We start from the raw sequence: 14,191 nt of genomic DNA, 5'->3' as shown, positions 1-14,191 counted from the left end.
GGTTGGTCATCATGGGGATACTAATCAGTCTTTGTCAACATCAGCATTTGATCATTAGTGATTTCAACGAGCGTGAGAGACTTCTCCAAATGAGAGAAACAATACAAGGCAAAATGAGCAAGACAAGAAGAATTATTGCACCTATTGGTAGACAGACATTTAATATCCATGAGCCCCCCCCCCCCCCCCCGAGTACTGAGTTCAGCCAATCAAACCCCATCTCGCTAGTCTGTGGAGGGTTGCGTATCGCAGACCGCATCTGTTCAATGATAGAATAACCATTATGTGTCTGCGTGACGAGGGGACGTGTGACGTTATGTGGGTAGCACTGGTGGCAGTGATTCTTATGGTGATGGTGACCAAAGGTGATACAGAATGGTTTACAGAGGCGGCCAATATCTTGGCATATGGGCTTTTAACTACTAATTGTCATCCAATCTGCAGCAATAGTCTACTAAAGAACTTCGTGGGCTTTTGTGGGACATATAGAAATCACGTCACCTTAGGCACTTAGTCCCATCACCACGATCAGCTAAATACCAAATTTGGGTAAAAGTGTGTGCGTCATGCACTCTTTCTGCTGCAACGATGTGATTGGCATGGTTGATCATTAAGTCTTCTACCCAATAAACTTCAATATCGCACTTTGGTTTATCTTTCCAGCTTAAGGGTCTACCCCCGGACCCCCAGTGTTGTCGGGAACGGTCCCAATGATTTGTGAGTTTATTTCTATGACAGGGCTTAAGAGATACCACCTGTACCAGGAGAAGGGTGCACGATTAGGAATAGGTTTGTATGTATGAGTGGATGGATGTGCAGGTCGACATTTAATGATTTGTGTCTAGTCTGCAACAGTAGTCTGTGGTCAGGGAATTTTGGGGCATAAGAGGTGAGGTAGCAAAGTCACGTTATCTAACCTCTGTCCTGGTCACATGGCTATATAGTACGCACTAATGAAGTTCAGTCCTCCTAAGAGTACAGTTTCCGTGTCGTCAACATTTTCTCCAAAAACTACATTTTTGTGATTTCACAGGTTACTAGATACCACTTAAGACCGTCTATCGTGGAGTCGCGTGGGATTGGTGTGTTGATGTGTCGGGGTATAGTGCGTCATGTGTGTGGGTGTGTATATGCAGATCATTGCTCGTGAGCGTAGGTCTTCCTAGAGGCCTCTTGATGGAGAATTATGGTCTAGTTCTCCTATTGCAGTCCCGTCTTCTCCAGCTCAGTGCTCGGCTCTGGCACCCTCCTGCAGTGGCTCGCACGCATCCATGTGACTCTCTGGTTGACTTTCACTGCTGAATGAGTGACAAAGAGAACTTGGAAAGGCACAGACCACCATGGCTTGTTCCACCTGGTCCTGCGGAAGTCCTTGATCACGATCCACTCTCCGGGCTTCAGCTCATGCAGTGGAACCGTGGCTAGAGCTGGAAATGCTGCCTTTACCTGCTTGTGTATAGAGTGCAGAGCAGAGGACAAGGTTGAACAGTAACTTAAGACTGCATCATTACTTGCTGCAGCGTCGGGAAGAGGAGTTGTCACAGGTCCAATTCCTGTGTGTGGGGGTCCCCCAAACAGTATACCAAAGGGCTAAGGCCATCCTTAGCCTGTTTCAGAACAGCATTTGCTCAATCTGTTTTTTAGTGTCCCATTTTCTCTCTCTACTGCCCCACCACTAGCTGGATGATATGCACAGTGCTGCTTTAAATCAATACTCAAATATTCACTCACCTACTTAAGGCCATGGCTCACAAAAGGTGTGCCATTATCACTGGAGAGTATCATTATCACTACCGCATCTGAGTCCTGTTTGGACGTAGGGATGTGGCCTTCTCTACCTTCAAACTCTATATTTTAAAACTATTTTTAGAGTAATTAGAGATACCAATGCTTTATCACCGCTATCGTTCCGCCTTTTGACGCATGGTCCCTGTGTTGGCTTAAATTTAGCCTATTACCCAAAAACATTTAAAATTCAACTTAGAAGCCAATACTCACATCTACCTCTGAGCCCAGTTGGAGATAGAAAAAAATACACCAGCCGTGAGTGAGAAGAAGCAAGGGTCCAGCTTTATTGTTCCGTTCCACCACACGAGATCCACACCGATGAGAATTCTCAGAGGTGATCCCAATACCCTGAGCTTAAGCTCCAGTATTTATACTGTACTTACACACTAAATAACCCAGATGTTTCAAGAAGACTATGATCTCACTACCAATAGGGTTAAAAAAGAGCTCATTTATCTTACTCTTATGTTCCAGAAAAGGGCTATTTCACTTACACATAGAATTGAAACGAGGGGTTTTAATTTACACATAAAATCAGAACCCAGGCATTTCTAATAACCAAGAAAATAAAAACCCAGAGTTTCTAGTTACTCAGAGGATCAGAAACTTCATTTTTCAGTTACCCAGAGGATCAGAAACTTCATTTTTCAGTTACCCAGAGAATAGAAAGTGGAGGAGACTAAACAATCTAATGGGACCTTGGTCTTATTGTTATCTCGAGGGGGGGCAGTTTGACCCAGCCACCCTTATAACTGGCTCCTCACGGTTCTCCTAAAATCAAGGCCTTCCCTGTGAGACAAGATTTTTAATCTACAAGAATCTTCACTCTTCACCATCTGAATCATGAGTAAGTTATATTTTCCTGTATTCCTAGTTTATATTTTATTTTCATATTTGCTCTATATCTCTTAATATATATATACTGCTTGAAAAACCAGTTTACTGTACTTCCAACTTCTTAATACCATTATATTACCCTTCTACTGTCCCACATATCCTATTATTCTGTTTTTTATAAAGAGTATGTATATGTATTATTATTACTATGCGATATTACCCTTATAATATCCTTTTTATTATTCTTATAAAGTTATAATAGTATGTGTGTTATGTCTACTTGCCCGCCCTTGACTGTACGAGAGTGTGTGGGTATGTATGTGTGTGTGTGTGCGTGTGGTAGCACTCCTCAGCTCGTATACTTATACTTCTTTTTGACTTTTTTGACTCTACCAACCATAGTGTATTACTCATTACTCTTAAAGATCTTTAAAGTGTTTTTCCAATTTATCCACATCTGACTAATACCTCTTCTGTATGTCTAGGTGCCCGTCGTCAGTCCCTCCTCTCCCCATTACTGGACCTGGATCTGGATCTGGATCTCGATCTGGACACTCATTACCAGCTTGTGCATCTCACTGCTGATATCATGGTGCTACTCAACTATCTTCGCAGCACCCCCCCCAGGAATGGAAATGCGGGGTTCCCCCCTCCCCTTTGATACAGAATCTGCTCCGTGAACGTGCGTATTGACGCCTCTGCACAGTCAGAACCCTCCTCCAGCTTCCAGTCCGAGGATGATGTCGTTTTCTCTGATTCGGGCCCCGACCATTCGTCCCTCTTCTCACCTACCAGTCCGCCCAACTCTCAGTGGTCTTCTCACTTCACCTTTGCTGAACTCCCCATGTCCCCAGGACGCACCCCATTCTCTTCCCCCTCTCGCTCTCCTCCAGACTACGCACCCACCCGTCCTGTGAATTACCAATAAAATTACTTTTTATTCACACTAAGTCTCCCTCATGTTTTTTTCATGTCATTTTTATCCACAACATTTTCCCCCTCTGAGGCTATGAAGCCTCATACAATACCTTAATTAAGTGGTTATATCTGTGGAGGAACTGGTTCTGCCCTAGCCGTGCCCGCTAGCTGTCGGAGGATTACTCCAACGAAGCCATAGTCCCTGCGCCCGTCCCGGTACTCAAATAGGTCCCTTACATTAACCACTTCTACGCACCACTGATCCGAATAGGAGCTGAGGAGGTTTTGTAGACCTGGTGGGTGGGAGTTGTGCTAGCGTTGTGCGCCCCGGGGTCTCATAGTAGATTGGCAGCTGGAGAATGGGCCTTAGGACCCCCCTACATCCACTTGCCGGACATGTGTAGATGTACCTAGCCATAACTCTTAACCCTTAACTTACTTCTCCTTTCAACTATATATATATATATATATATATATATATATATATATATATATATATATATATATATTTCGAATCTAACTACCTTGATTATACGTTTGTTTGCCTACATCGATTATAAGTGTGATTAACTGAGTTCCCCTAATCATTCATTACTACTACTACTGCCGTACGTATGAGTGGCCACTACAGTAACTAACTACTTGATTGGATCTACACGTCCCTATCTTTCTCAACTAGGCCTGTCAGCCCACAGTTTTGTATTTGTTGGGACCTGCAGAGTCTTGCTTCCCCCCAAAAAACAAACCCCAATCCTGCGCAGTCAGGGGTGGGCGAAAAAACCTCCTATGAGGAAAAATTCCCACCCTGCCAGCACTGTGTGCTCGACAGCACCATTATACTTTTCTCATGCCTGAGTGCGTCATATCACAAACATTTTATAACATTTTATAACAATACTTGACAGTCTGTTGTATGCAGTATCTCTCTGTATGCTGGTCGTCTTCAGCTCAAGCACTTTACATACTGTAGAGAGCCACCCTTTGGGGAGAGGTTAGGCTAGCACGTACACCCAGGGTATGGATCTTCGCATCTTCTCATCCTGTCTGCCACTGACTGAGCAGACCCCCGTTGACAGCAGTTGACAGCAGCTTCACGTGTTCCCCACCATCTCGTCATTGGAGGACTGAGCATGTTCTTGTTCTTGTAGTCCGCTCCGGGTCTCCCACCTCCGGGTGAACACCTCCCCCCCCGTTGAGGCAGAACCGCCTCACACATAACACTGCACTCAGCTCTGTTCCTGTGAATATATAGCTTCATACATAATAGTTAGTGGTCTCATATATGTTTTTGATTCATCTGCAATTACTCCAGCGGCAGTCCATCATGAGGAACAGACACAGACATGGGTCGACCCGTAAGCATTTCATGCGGTGTTAGATACATATTGCTGTTAGCCTGCATGTGATAGGTCATTAGTGCAAGAGGTAGAGCATCTACCGAAATACGTTTAGTATCAGCACAAATTACGTTAACTTGAGATGGTATGTCAGATCTGGGACCTATCCCTGGTCAAGGAAGAAATTTTCGAGCACAAATATCACACTTAGATTATCCTCCACCGTTGCCTGAAAGTACAGAGACCATTCCTCTACCTTCCCCCTCGCACACTGGCTAAGATCATGGGCATCTGTAATACATACAGCGAGAAGTGCAATCAGAATTCAATTAAACTATTTGTTCGATACGTGGCGTTCCAACGTTTTTTCTAGAACCTCATTGCGTTCAAACAACTCCAAACAGACGACACAATCCATGGGCCTAAACGTCAGTATTTATCTGTATATTTATATATATTACCAATTCTACCCTTAACCAGGTTGCACTCTTTAGTGATAGCGTTTAATTCAGACAATCGGGCAGAACAGGGTGTTCATAATGTTTGTGAAATTTCAGACCCAAAACTTTTAAGCTCAAGGAAATATGAATTTCGGCTGGGCAATCGTGAGTGCTCTCAGTGACTGGCTCCACAGAATTAATTACAACACTACAGTTGGTGTGTTAGGCACACTAATAGGTTTAAGAATTTCATTTCGGGTGGCACATAGATCAACATATCATGTTCTTTCAAAATAGATATGTCCTGGTGTGATGAACGTAAGATCGATGTGTGAGAGAGCAATTTTCCCAATGATCCGCACCAAGAGAGCATCTCCAGCCTGGCAATCCTTGTGCCACCAAATCCAATGTTTTCGATACATAAACTACAGCCCTGTAAGCGCCCCACTCTCCTGAGCCGGGACCCCCCAAGCAGCACCCCCCCTTTCAGTCACATGTAAGACACAGTCTTTGTTGTAGTTTGCCAGCCATAGTACAGGTGCAAAGCATAAGTCCATTCAATGTCAGGATTGTCCAAAGAACACCCGGATCTCAGGATGTTGTCATGTAGTGAGCAATCAGTGATCCACTGCAGACCATACTTGATAACGTCCAGGAACATTTGTTGTGCTTTTATGGGGCGGAGGATGACCCCAGTCATGTCCTGACAGCCTTGGGAGCGTGCAAGGGAGTCTATGACCACAGAGGAGTACACCGCAGGGGAGCCCACAGCCCCCGAAGGAGACGCTTCCAGGTGTACTACTGATCTAGGCATGTTAATGGGAGTAACGGCCTTGAGCTCTCACATGCAGTCACTTGGAAAAAGCGCTGATCACTAATAATATCATGTGGAATGGAATTACAGTTACAGGTTACAGTTGGGACATCTTATATATATATATATATATACATATATATCCATATACGTATATATATATATATATATATATATATTCTATATACATTATACTATAGATAATGGTTACTGGGTGGGTTGGTTGTGTTGCAGAACTTATCGCATTTGTTATCACAGCTTGCTGTAATAATATTAGACTAAGTGGGCATGTCCCTTCATCCTTTTCTGAGGATCGAAGATATTGTTTACAGGACAATAGTACTGGAAACTGGAGACAGACAACTGGGAACACACAACTGCAAAACCCATCATTAAATGTTCAATTTATGCATCAGATCTAGGCCTTAAACCGGTGAATATTTATCATGATTTACTATACCCTGATTTTAATAATGACGAAAGCCATTCAAAAACAATTCAAAATGAGGAGTTCAGTTTTTTTTTTTTTTTAAAGTATTAAGACTTCTGATGTTTACAGATCACTCAAGTTCGATATAAACACATCACAAGGCCCTGATTGTGTGGAGTCTGTATTTCTAAACTTAGCAGTTGATATTATTTCATCTCTTTTAACTTATCAATTTTAATCTTTCATTAGACAACGGGATAATACCAGAAATTTGGAAATCAGCTTTCTTATTTATTTATTTATTTCATTTATTACATTAAATCAGGGACATCCAACTATATTAGATCATTACAGTCCAACAACAAAGCCTCTTGTCCCTTGTAGAAACCCTTTTCAGTGAACCGTTCACATGTTATCAGTCTGCAAGAAGTCTAAGGTCATATAAACATATCAGCACAACTGTTGTTTTGAAAGTCCTAAAACAATGTCACGGTACCCTCTGCACTTCCCTGTCTGTTGATTTAGAAGAGGCTCTCAACACCGTGAATCAGGTAAAAATTACTAAAGTAACCTCTACTGCTCTAATCACACGAATAACACCTCTCATAAAGGGGTCTTCCACTCTCATGTTTAGTTATCCTGTAAAATAGTTCTAGTCTGTTTACTTCAACAATACAATCCCAATTGGCAATGATACATTCTTATCCCTTCCTGATTTTCATTTACCAGAAAGATATTGAGAAAGGAAAACAAAATTCCTTTAGTCTACTAATTTGTGGTGTACACTAACCTAACATATTAATATCCCACCTGTGCCAATGTGTGATAATCCCAATAATAGAGTAAATGAGGTTGAGATCTCTAGATATGTATTTACAGTCCCCTAGTCACTTTTATCCCCCTAATTACTATTCAAAACAACCTAGTGAGTTTGGTTTTATGTATACCACAATAGTGTTTAGTCTAACTGGACATGCATGTACCCCTTTTAACTCTTATTAACTTATACCACACTCAAAATATCACTCAGACCCTACATACATGACATTTAAATGTCACTCACTTTGGAGGAATGTGAATATGTATTTAACTTAGTCCAAAATAAGATTTATCATCCATGAGCTTTGTTTCAACTTACCACCAAGTTGTTACCTTGGCTGAGCGCCCAATTGTGAAAGGCATAAGATTCGTCCTATAATTTTATCCATTTCATTTAAACTGTATTTGACCATATTAAGGTAGTGTTAAATCTACTCATATCACAAACCACATTTCCCATCCTGCACTGCGGTCCACAAACATGGCTGGCTGTCATGGACTGCAATTCCCAGCTCACACATACCTGCATCCAGTTCTCAGCTACCTACCGTTTACCGACTTATCAATTCACTTCACAGATTGCGCAGTACATGCTCCATTCCTCGAGTTTGTGACCACTGCTTTGTATCATTTAAATATTGTAACTCGTATACTTTGTATGACATATCCATAGCACACCGTATACCACATATGTATATATATACACACACACACCTATATATTTGCATAACTACTCTATTCTATTCACCAATCTACGGTTCAGGGAAAACAAACCACTTCAACCTACACTGTTGTAAAGGGACTGTATTTAAACTAACTCCCAAACTCACATCAGCACAACATGTCGGCAAAAGGAACCATTATGCAGGCTGCCCAATCCAGATACTCGTACTCCCTGCAAAACCCGAATTCCACATTAAGTAATCACCACTTTATTCTAATGTTACGGACTCAGATATCACATCTGTAACAGGCGTACAACACCTTACAGAGAATTTAAAATATGCAGACTACTACTGCCATCTGATCTCACTAATTACTTATCATTGGACATAACCAGCAAGTAGTTATATCATACACTTTCTGTCAAACTGTCAATCAAAGTGTTGTGTGTGATAATTTATGACCCTCTGTGCTTCCCTGACTGGCAGGTCTGTAGGGGTGGTGAGGGGGGTAACCCTATGGAGTTTATCAGCTGGTCAATCTGGCTCCTTTGTGTCTGGGGGAGTTGTGGGGAGGTGTGTGTTGGGGGGAATAGCCCCCCTCCCAGCAAAAGGTGTTTATGTTAATGAGTTTGGTTTTTGGTGGGGTGAAATACGTCTGAAAAGAAATAATGTTTTTAATATGGGGATGTGTTTGTGTTACTGTGTGGCGTTATTTCGTTTGTGTAAACACATTGTTAGAAAAGCATGATGTTTGAATGTGTACATATATGAGTAGAATATTTGTTTTGTGAAATAAATGAAAACAATTGTTGATTATGTTTTTTAGGGATCCCGGTTTACCTTTGAATAAAAAGTTTAGGAGTTAAAGCGTCTTTTTAAAAAAAAGAATCTGTTTAAAAAAGAATCTGTTTAAAATAATCGTTTGTATTACATACATTCTAAACACAAACCTTTAGGATGTAAAAAATGATCAAAAGAGCTGTTTAAAAAGAATCCGTATTACTAGGTTTCCAAAAAAAAAAAACACATAAAAACTTTAGGAGGTAAAAATGGTTAAAAGAGCTGTTTAAAAAGAATAGCACCTATTACACGGCTTCTAAACAAAGATCCTTACGAGGTAAAAATGTTAAAGTGCTGGCTAAAAGAATCTCCGTAATGTTTAAACTAGGAGAGAAGTATTTTCCAGAGATGTCTTCCAGTCGCTGTGTTAAGCAGTAATGAAGTTAAACGGAGACGCCTCACTCTCGCTAAACCCCGCCCACACATACGCGTTTTCAGACACGCCTCTCTCTCTCTCTCTAAACACATCTTTTCATCGTAGCCAGTACGTTCTGTCAAAATGTCAATCACGGCGGTAGAACTAGAGGGCTAATTTATGGCCTCGTCCTTGACAGGCCTGCGTTTCTCTAGGAGTGCTTAATTTATGGCTCTTTGTTTCTTCCTGACCAAAGAGTTTTTTTATGACTAGGGGGGTCGTGGTGTGATCCTACAGATTTGTTTATGATAATGAGTGTCTGCGGGGGTGTTAATTGCTTTACGACACACCCTACAATAGGTATGCTTTATGTTTAAAAGTAGGGTCAGTTACGCAGAAGTCTCTAAGATCGCGGCCGTGTATCAGAGCGCTGTGTAATTTTAGGCGAATCGTCGATTCTCGTTTTAACTCACCGCTAAAGCTTTATATTTTATTTTTGAGAATACTTCAAAGAGGAGATGGCTGTCTGTCGTAACAGTAAGTGTTTTGTTTTTATTATTATTATTATTATTATTATTATTATTATTATTATTATTATTACACATAGTTAAGAATGTTTTTATTTATAAACGAATTTATGGGTTTATTGTGGTGAATAAAACAGGTATCTAACGCTACAGGTGATGATGATATTGTGTCTATCCCGGACATCGTAGACGAAATCAGGTTTCTGAACAAGGCAAGCGGTACGTGCGTTGTTATTCTTTATAATTGTTCGATCCTATGTATGATGTGTATGTGTTTAATGATTTTACTTCTTTTTTTCACAAAGGGTCGAACACAGAAGTCCCGCGAGTCAGGTTTGAAAACCCCGTGCTGGGTAAGATCTGTAATAACGAGATATTTATCTGTTATGTTTAAAAAGCGGTTTAAGATGTTTTCTTACGTATTGTGTTCGTTTGTTTACTGTTCAAGGCTTGTCAAATCTTGTAGACAAGATCGCTGCACCCGAGTTCAAAAATAGTGCTGCGGTTTCCACTGAACGCGGTATACCAACGAACTCTGGAAAAGCCAAGCGTAAAACAGTCGCTCAGGTCCACAGCACGGGTGTCGCTACGTCTAAACGTAAACGATCAAGATCTCCCCCACGATCGACAGACGGTGTGTAGCATGCATTTTTATTTTTTTATTTTATTTTTTTAAAGAGTGTTTCATCATCCTAATTAGTGCCGGTATCCTAAGCAATGTTTTGTGTTTTTTACCCCAAACAGAGTCAGCTGTGAATGAACCGAGCACTATAGACTCTTGTTTGAACTGGAATCAGGAGCTGTTAGATTCGTGGGATGCATGTGTATTTACCCCGGTTCCCGGAGACGATCTGCCTTCAAACCAAGAAGCATTTGGTCGCGATGCTACTGATGTTATAGACAATAACAGAGACTCGGCGGAGGTGATACGAACCGGGTTCAAGGCCATCGAGGACCGTATTGCTGGTTTTGAAAAGACTTTTGCCAGCGTCACCGAGCGTCTGGACATTATAGAGAAGAATCAGCGTCTTTATAATCAAAGTCTTGTGGAAACTTTACAAAAACATACCATCACACATAAAGAAATCATAGCAAACCAGAGGCGTCTTATTGGGGACATTCGTCGCGTTGATCACAATCAACACCTGACGGCGGAATTGTTAAAACAGTTTGTACAGTTAGTTAAAAACAAGAAACTCGGGTGAGTTGTACAATAAGTATTTTATTCCCCTGTGTGTGTGTGTGTGTGTGTGTGTGTGGTGCGTTTACTTGCTGGTGTGTATCTGGTTTACTGTGTGTGATTTTTACTAGTTTTTGTTTCAATAATAAAAATGTCAAAGCGGTGTGGTGAAAACTCGTGTAATCTGGGAGCTGCAATTAAATTTAGAAGATGCGACGACGATGGTCTGTGTACTTTTGAACAGCGTTGCAATACAGAGACGTTACAGGGTTTAATTCGGACAATGGAGGATCTGAATAGACAGCAGTCTACCACCGATACTTTGTTGGACTTATTAAACATTGTTAGATCAATGGCTGAGGTTCAAACAGAGCCGCTGCCTAATTCGTTGTTAGACATCGGTTCAAATTCGTTGTTAGACAGCGATTCAAATTCACAGCAGGTGGGGTGCGGGTCGGACAGTCAATCGTTTAATCCTTCGGAACCAAATTTTGGGTTATCCGAAGCCGCTATTGAGTCTATCGTAAGAGAGGGTGGGTCTGTTGGTGATTATACGGTGGTACCGAGACGCAGATTTAATGGTTTGGAGATACGGCGTCGTATAAACATGCGTGTGATAACCGCTCCAGACCTGGCAGCGTACGCTATATTTCTGCATGATATCATGTCTGAAATAGTGTCGTTTTCCAGACTGCTGGCCGGCGATGGGGGCTTAATCAACATTACCTTGAGAGGCCCTAGTCTACCCTCTGACGTTAACGCTGTCTTGTCACCTGATAACGATTACGATTTGCACATATTCACACAACAACTAGAGAACATTATGCAGAGTAATTCTGACGTACGGGCTGATGAATGTCTAGATCTGTACGTGTCTATAGCTCGCGGTAAACACGGTGGCGCTTATCGAAAGATACGTGATTTAGCTCATAACGAGGTGTTTGCCAGAAACAGAATGAATCTGTTCTGTCCCAACAACATATCTAACAATCTGTGTTTTGCGATCTGTCTGTCCCATTTTCTACAACCGCATGCGTCATGTGGTGAACTCGAGTCGTTAGCAGCGTCTCTACAGAAAACTGCAGGGTATTCGGTACAACAAAAGATAGGGTTTAATGACATCACACGATTTGAACGGTTGTTACATGTTAAAATAGTGGTGTTCCATAGGACATGTTCTGGTCTGTTGGAACACTTTACGAACAATGACGAGCCTCATAATAAGACCGTGTTCTTGTATTTACACAATGAACATTATTTCTTGATTAAGAACCTAAAAGCATTCATCGGTACACCATACGTGTGCGAATACTGCTATCGTGGTTTTACTAGCCGCAGAGACCACAGGTGTAAATACGTTTGCGATGTATGTAATGCACCTGATTGTCATAAATACGCTGGCAAAACGAGGCAATGTCACGATTGTTTGCGGTACTGCAGATCAACCTACTGTTACAACGCGCATAAACAAACGCAAACAGGACAACAGTACGCTCAGTGTGATGTCACTAAATACTGTCAGAAATGTAATAGGCGATATCACGTCAACGGAGCAGTACCAAAAAAACATGTGTGCCCTGCAGAACACTGTATCCATTGTAAAGCTGAGTTGGTTAATGACGGAGTACACCAATGTTTCATACAACCGATAAAAATGGAACCACCTAGCGACAAATACATTTATTATGATTTTGAGACACAACACACGGACGGTAAACACGTGGCAAATTTCGTATGCGCCATTACATTTAAAGGGGAAGAGTTCACAGCCGCTGGTACAGACTGTATAGATCAACTTGTTAAAAAGTTTAGACAGCCTCATTATCAGAATTACACATGGGTTGCACACAACGCTTCAGGGTTTGACAATTTTATACTATTGGAATATTTTGCAAAAGCAGGGCTAACACTCCAAATTACTATGCAAGGCTGTCGGATCATCTTAATGTATGATAAGACATTCAAGCAACGTTTCATCAATAGCTACTCTTTCATCCCTATGCGTCTGTCCATGACATCCGCCGCGTTAAATCTAACCTGTGCTGAGAAAGGTTATTATCCACATCTGTTCAATAGAACCGAAAATGAAGACTACGTAGGCCCATACCCTGATAAGCATTTCTACGGCTATGAGACAATGTCTGACAAAGAGAGGGCTCTGTTTGATGAGTGGTATGTTACGGTGTCGGGTAAGGTTTTTGATTTAAAAAAAGAGCTCGCCATGTACGGCAAGAACGATGTCGTTTTGCTCCGTGAGGCATGCATGAAGTACCGTGACGAATTCATACAATGTACCAAACTCGACCCATTCAGATACACCACTTTAGCAGCGTGCTGCATGGCCGTGTATAAAACCCACTATCTACCTAAAGACACACTAGCTCTGACCCATAACAATGCATACACAAATCAGAACAAGACATATTCAGCCGTTTCCATTGAATGGCTTGAATATGTCAAAACAACACGAGGCGTGAACATTCAGCACGCTTTAAATCATGGAGAGATGGTGATTGGAAAATATCATCTCGATGGTTATTATGAAAAGGATGGTGTCAAATATGGTTTCGAATTCAACGGATGCATGTTTCACGGGCATGAATGTCGTTATAACCCAAACCATTTACATCCGTTATCAAAAGTGCCCTACGGTTTGCTCAGAAGACAGTTTGATGATATGGTCGAAATTTTGGAAAAGGCGTATGGTCTCGATGTTGAGGTGATGTGGGAATGTGATTGGAATAACGCTAAACAGAACGATGTCGCTGTAATGGCGTTTATGTCCACTTACATACATCCTGAACGATTGAAACCGCGCAACGCGCTATTCGGTGGTCGTACTAACGCGTACAAATTGTATCACAAAGCCCACAATAGTGAAAAAATACGATATGTCGACTTTACAAGTTTGTACCCCTTTTGCCAGGCCAAAAAATGTTACCCCATAGGACATCCACAAATAATTTTCAAGGATTTTGAACCTCTTGAAAATTATTATGGGTTTGTCAAGGCTACAGTACTGCCACCGCGAAAACTGCTTCACCCCGTCCTTCCCTATAGGACCGGTGGTAAGCTTATGTTTCCACTTTGTCGTACATGCGCCGAACATCAGAATCAGACAGACCCGTGTGGTCATACTGATGAGGAAAGAGCTATTTCAGGGTGTTGGGTCAGCATAGAGCTGTTGAAAGGTGTGGAAAAGGGTTATATTGTAACGAACGTGGACGAGGTGTGGCATTTT

At 41.6% G+C, this 14,191-nt stretch overlaps 1 protein-coding gene across 1 annotated transcript; it reads left to right on the top strand.

Moving 5' to 3' along the window:
- Nucleotides 1-283: 283 nt before the first annotated feature.
- On the top strand, nucleotides 284-10,975 carry LOC128615859 (uncharacterized). Its single transcript, XM_053638221.1, has 8 exons — nucleotides 284-365; nucleotides 3,111-3,217; nucleotides 3,332-3,419; nucleotides 3,519-3,538; nucleotides 9,908-9,989; nucleotides 10,076-10,123; nucleotides 10,219-10,404; nucleotides 10,515-10,975. The coding sequence occupies exons 1-8, from the start codon at nucleotides 284-286 to the stop codon at nucleotides 10,973-10,975; spliced, it is 1,074 nt and encodes a 357-aa protein (XP_053494196.1).
- Nucleotides 10,976-14,191: the final 3,216 nt, after the last annotated feature.

This window comes from Ictalurus furcatus, chromosome 1 (genome assembly GCF_023375685.1).
Source record: "Ictalurus furcatus strain D&B chromosome 1, Billie_1.0, whole genome shotgun sequence".
NCBI classification, from domain to species: Eukaryota; Metazoa; Chordata; class Actinopteri; order Siluriformes; family Ictaluridae; genus Ictalurus; species Ictalurus furcatus.
The sequence above is the reverse complement of the archived record's forward strand: the minus strand, read 5'-3'. Positions and strand labels throughout refer to the sequence as shown.

Excerpts from the sequence above, each read along its gene's own strand:
- LOC128615859 (XM_053638221.1), top strand. The coding sequence starts at position 284 with ATGTGTCTGCGTGACGAGGGGACGTGTGACGTTATGTGGGTAGCACTG. Across the intron at positions 9,990-10,075 it reads GTTTCTGAACAAGGCAAGCG|GGTCGAACACAGAAGTCCCG; the intron begins GTACGTGCGTTG and ends TTTTTCACAAAG. Across the intron at positions 10,124-10,218 it reads GTTTGAAAACCCCGTGCTGG|GCTTGTCAAATCTTGTAGAC; the intron begins GTAAGATCTGTA and ends TTACTGTTCAAG.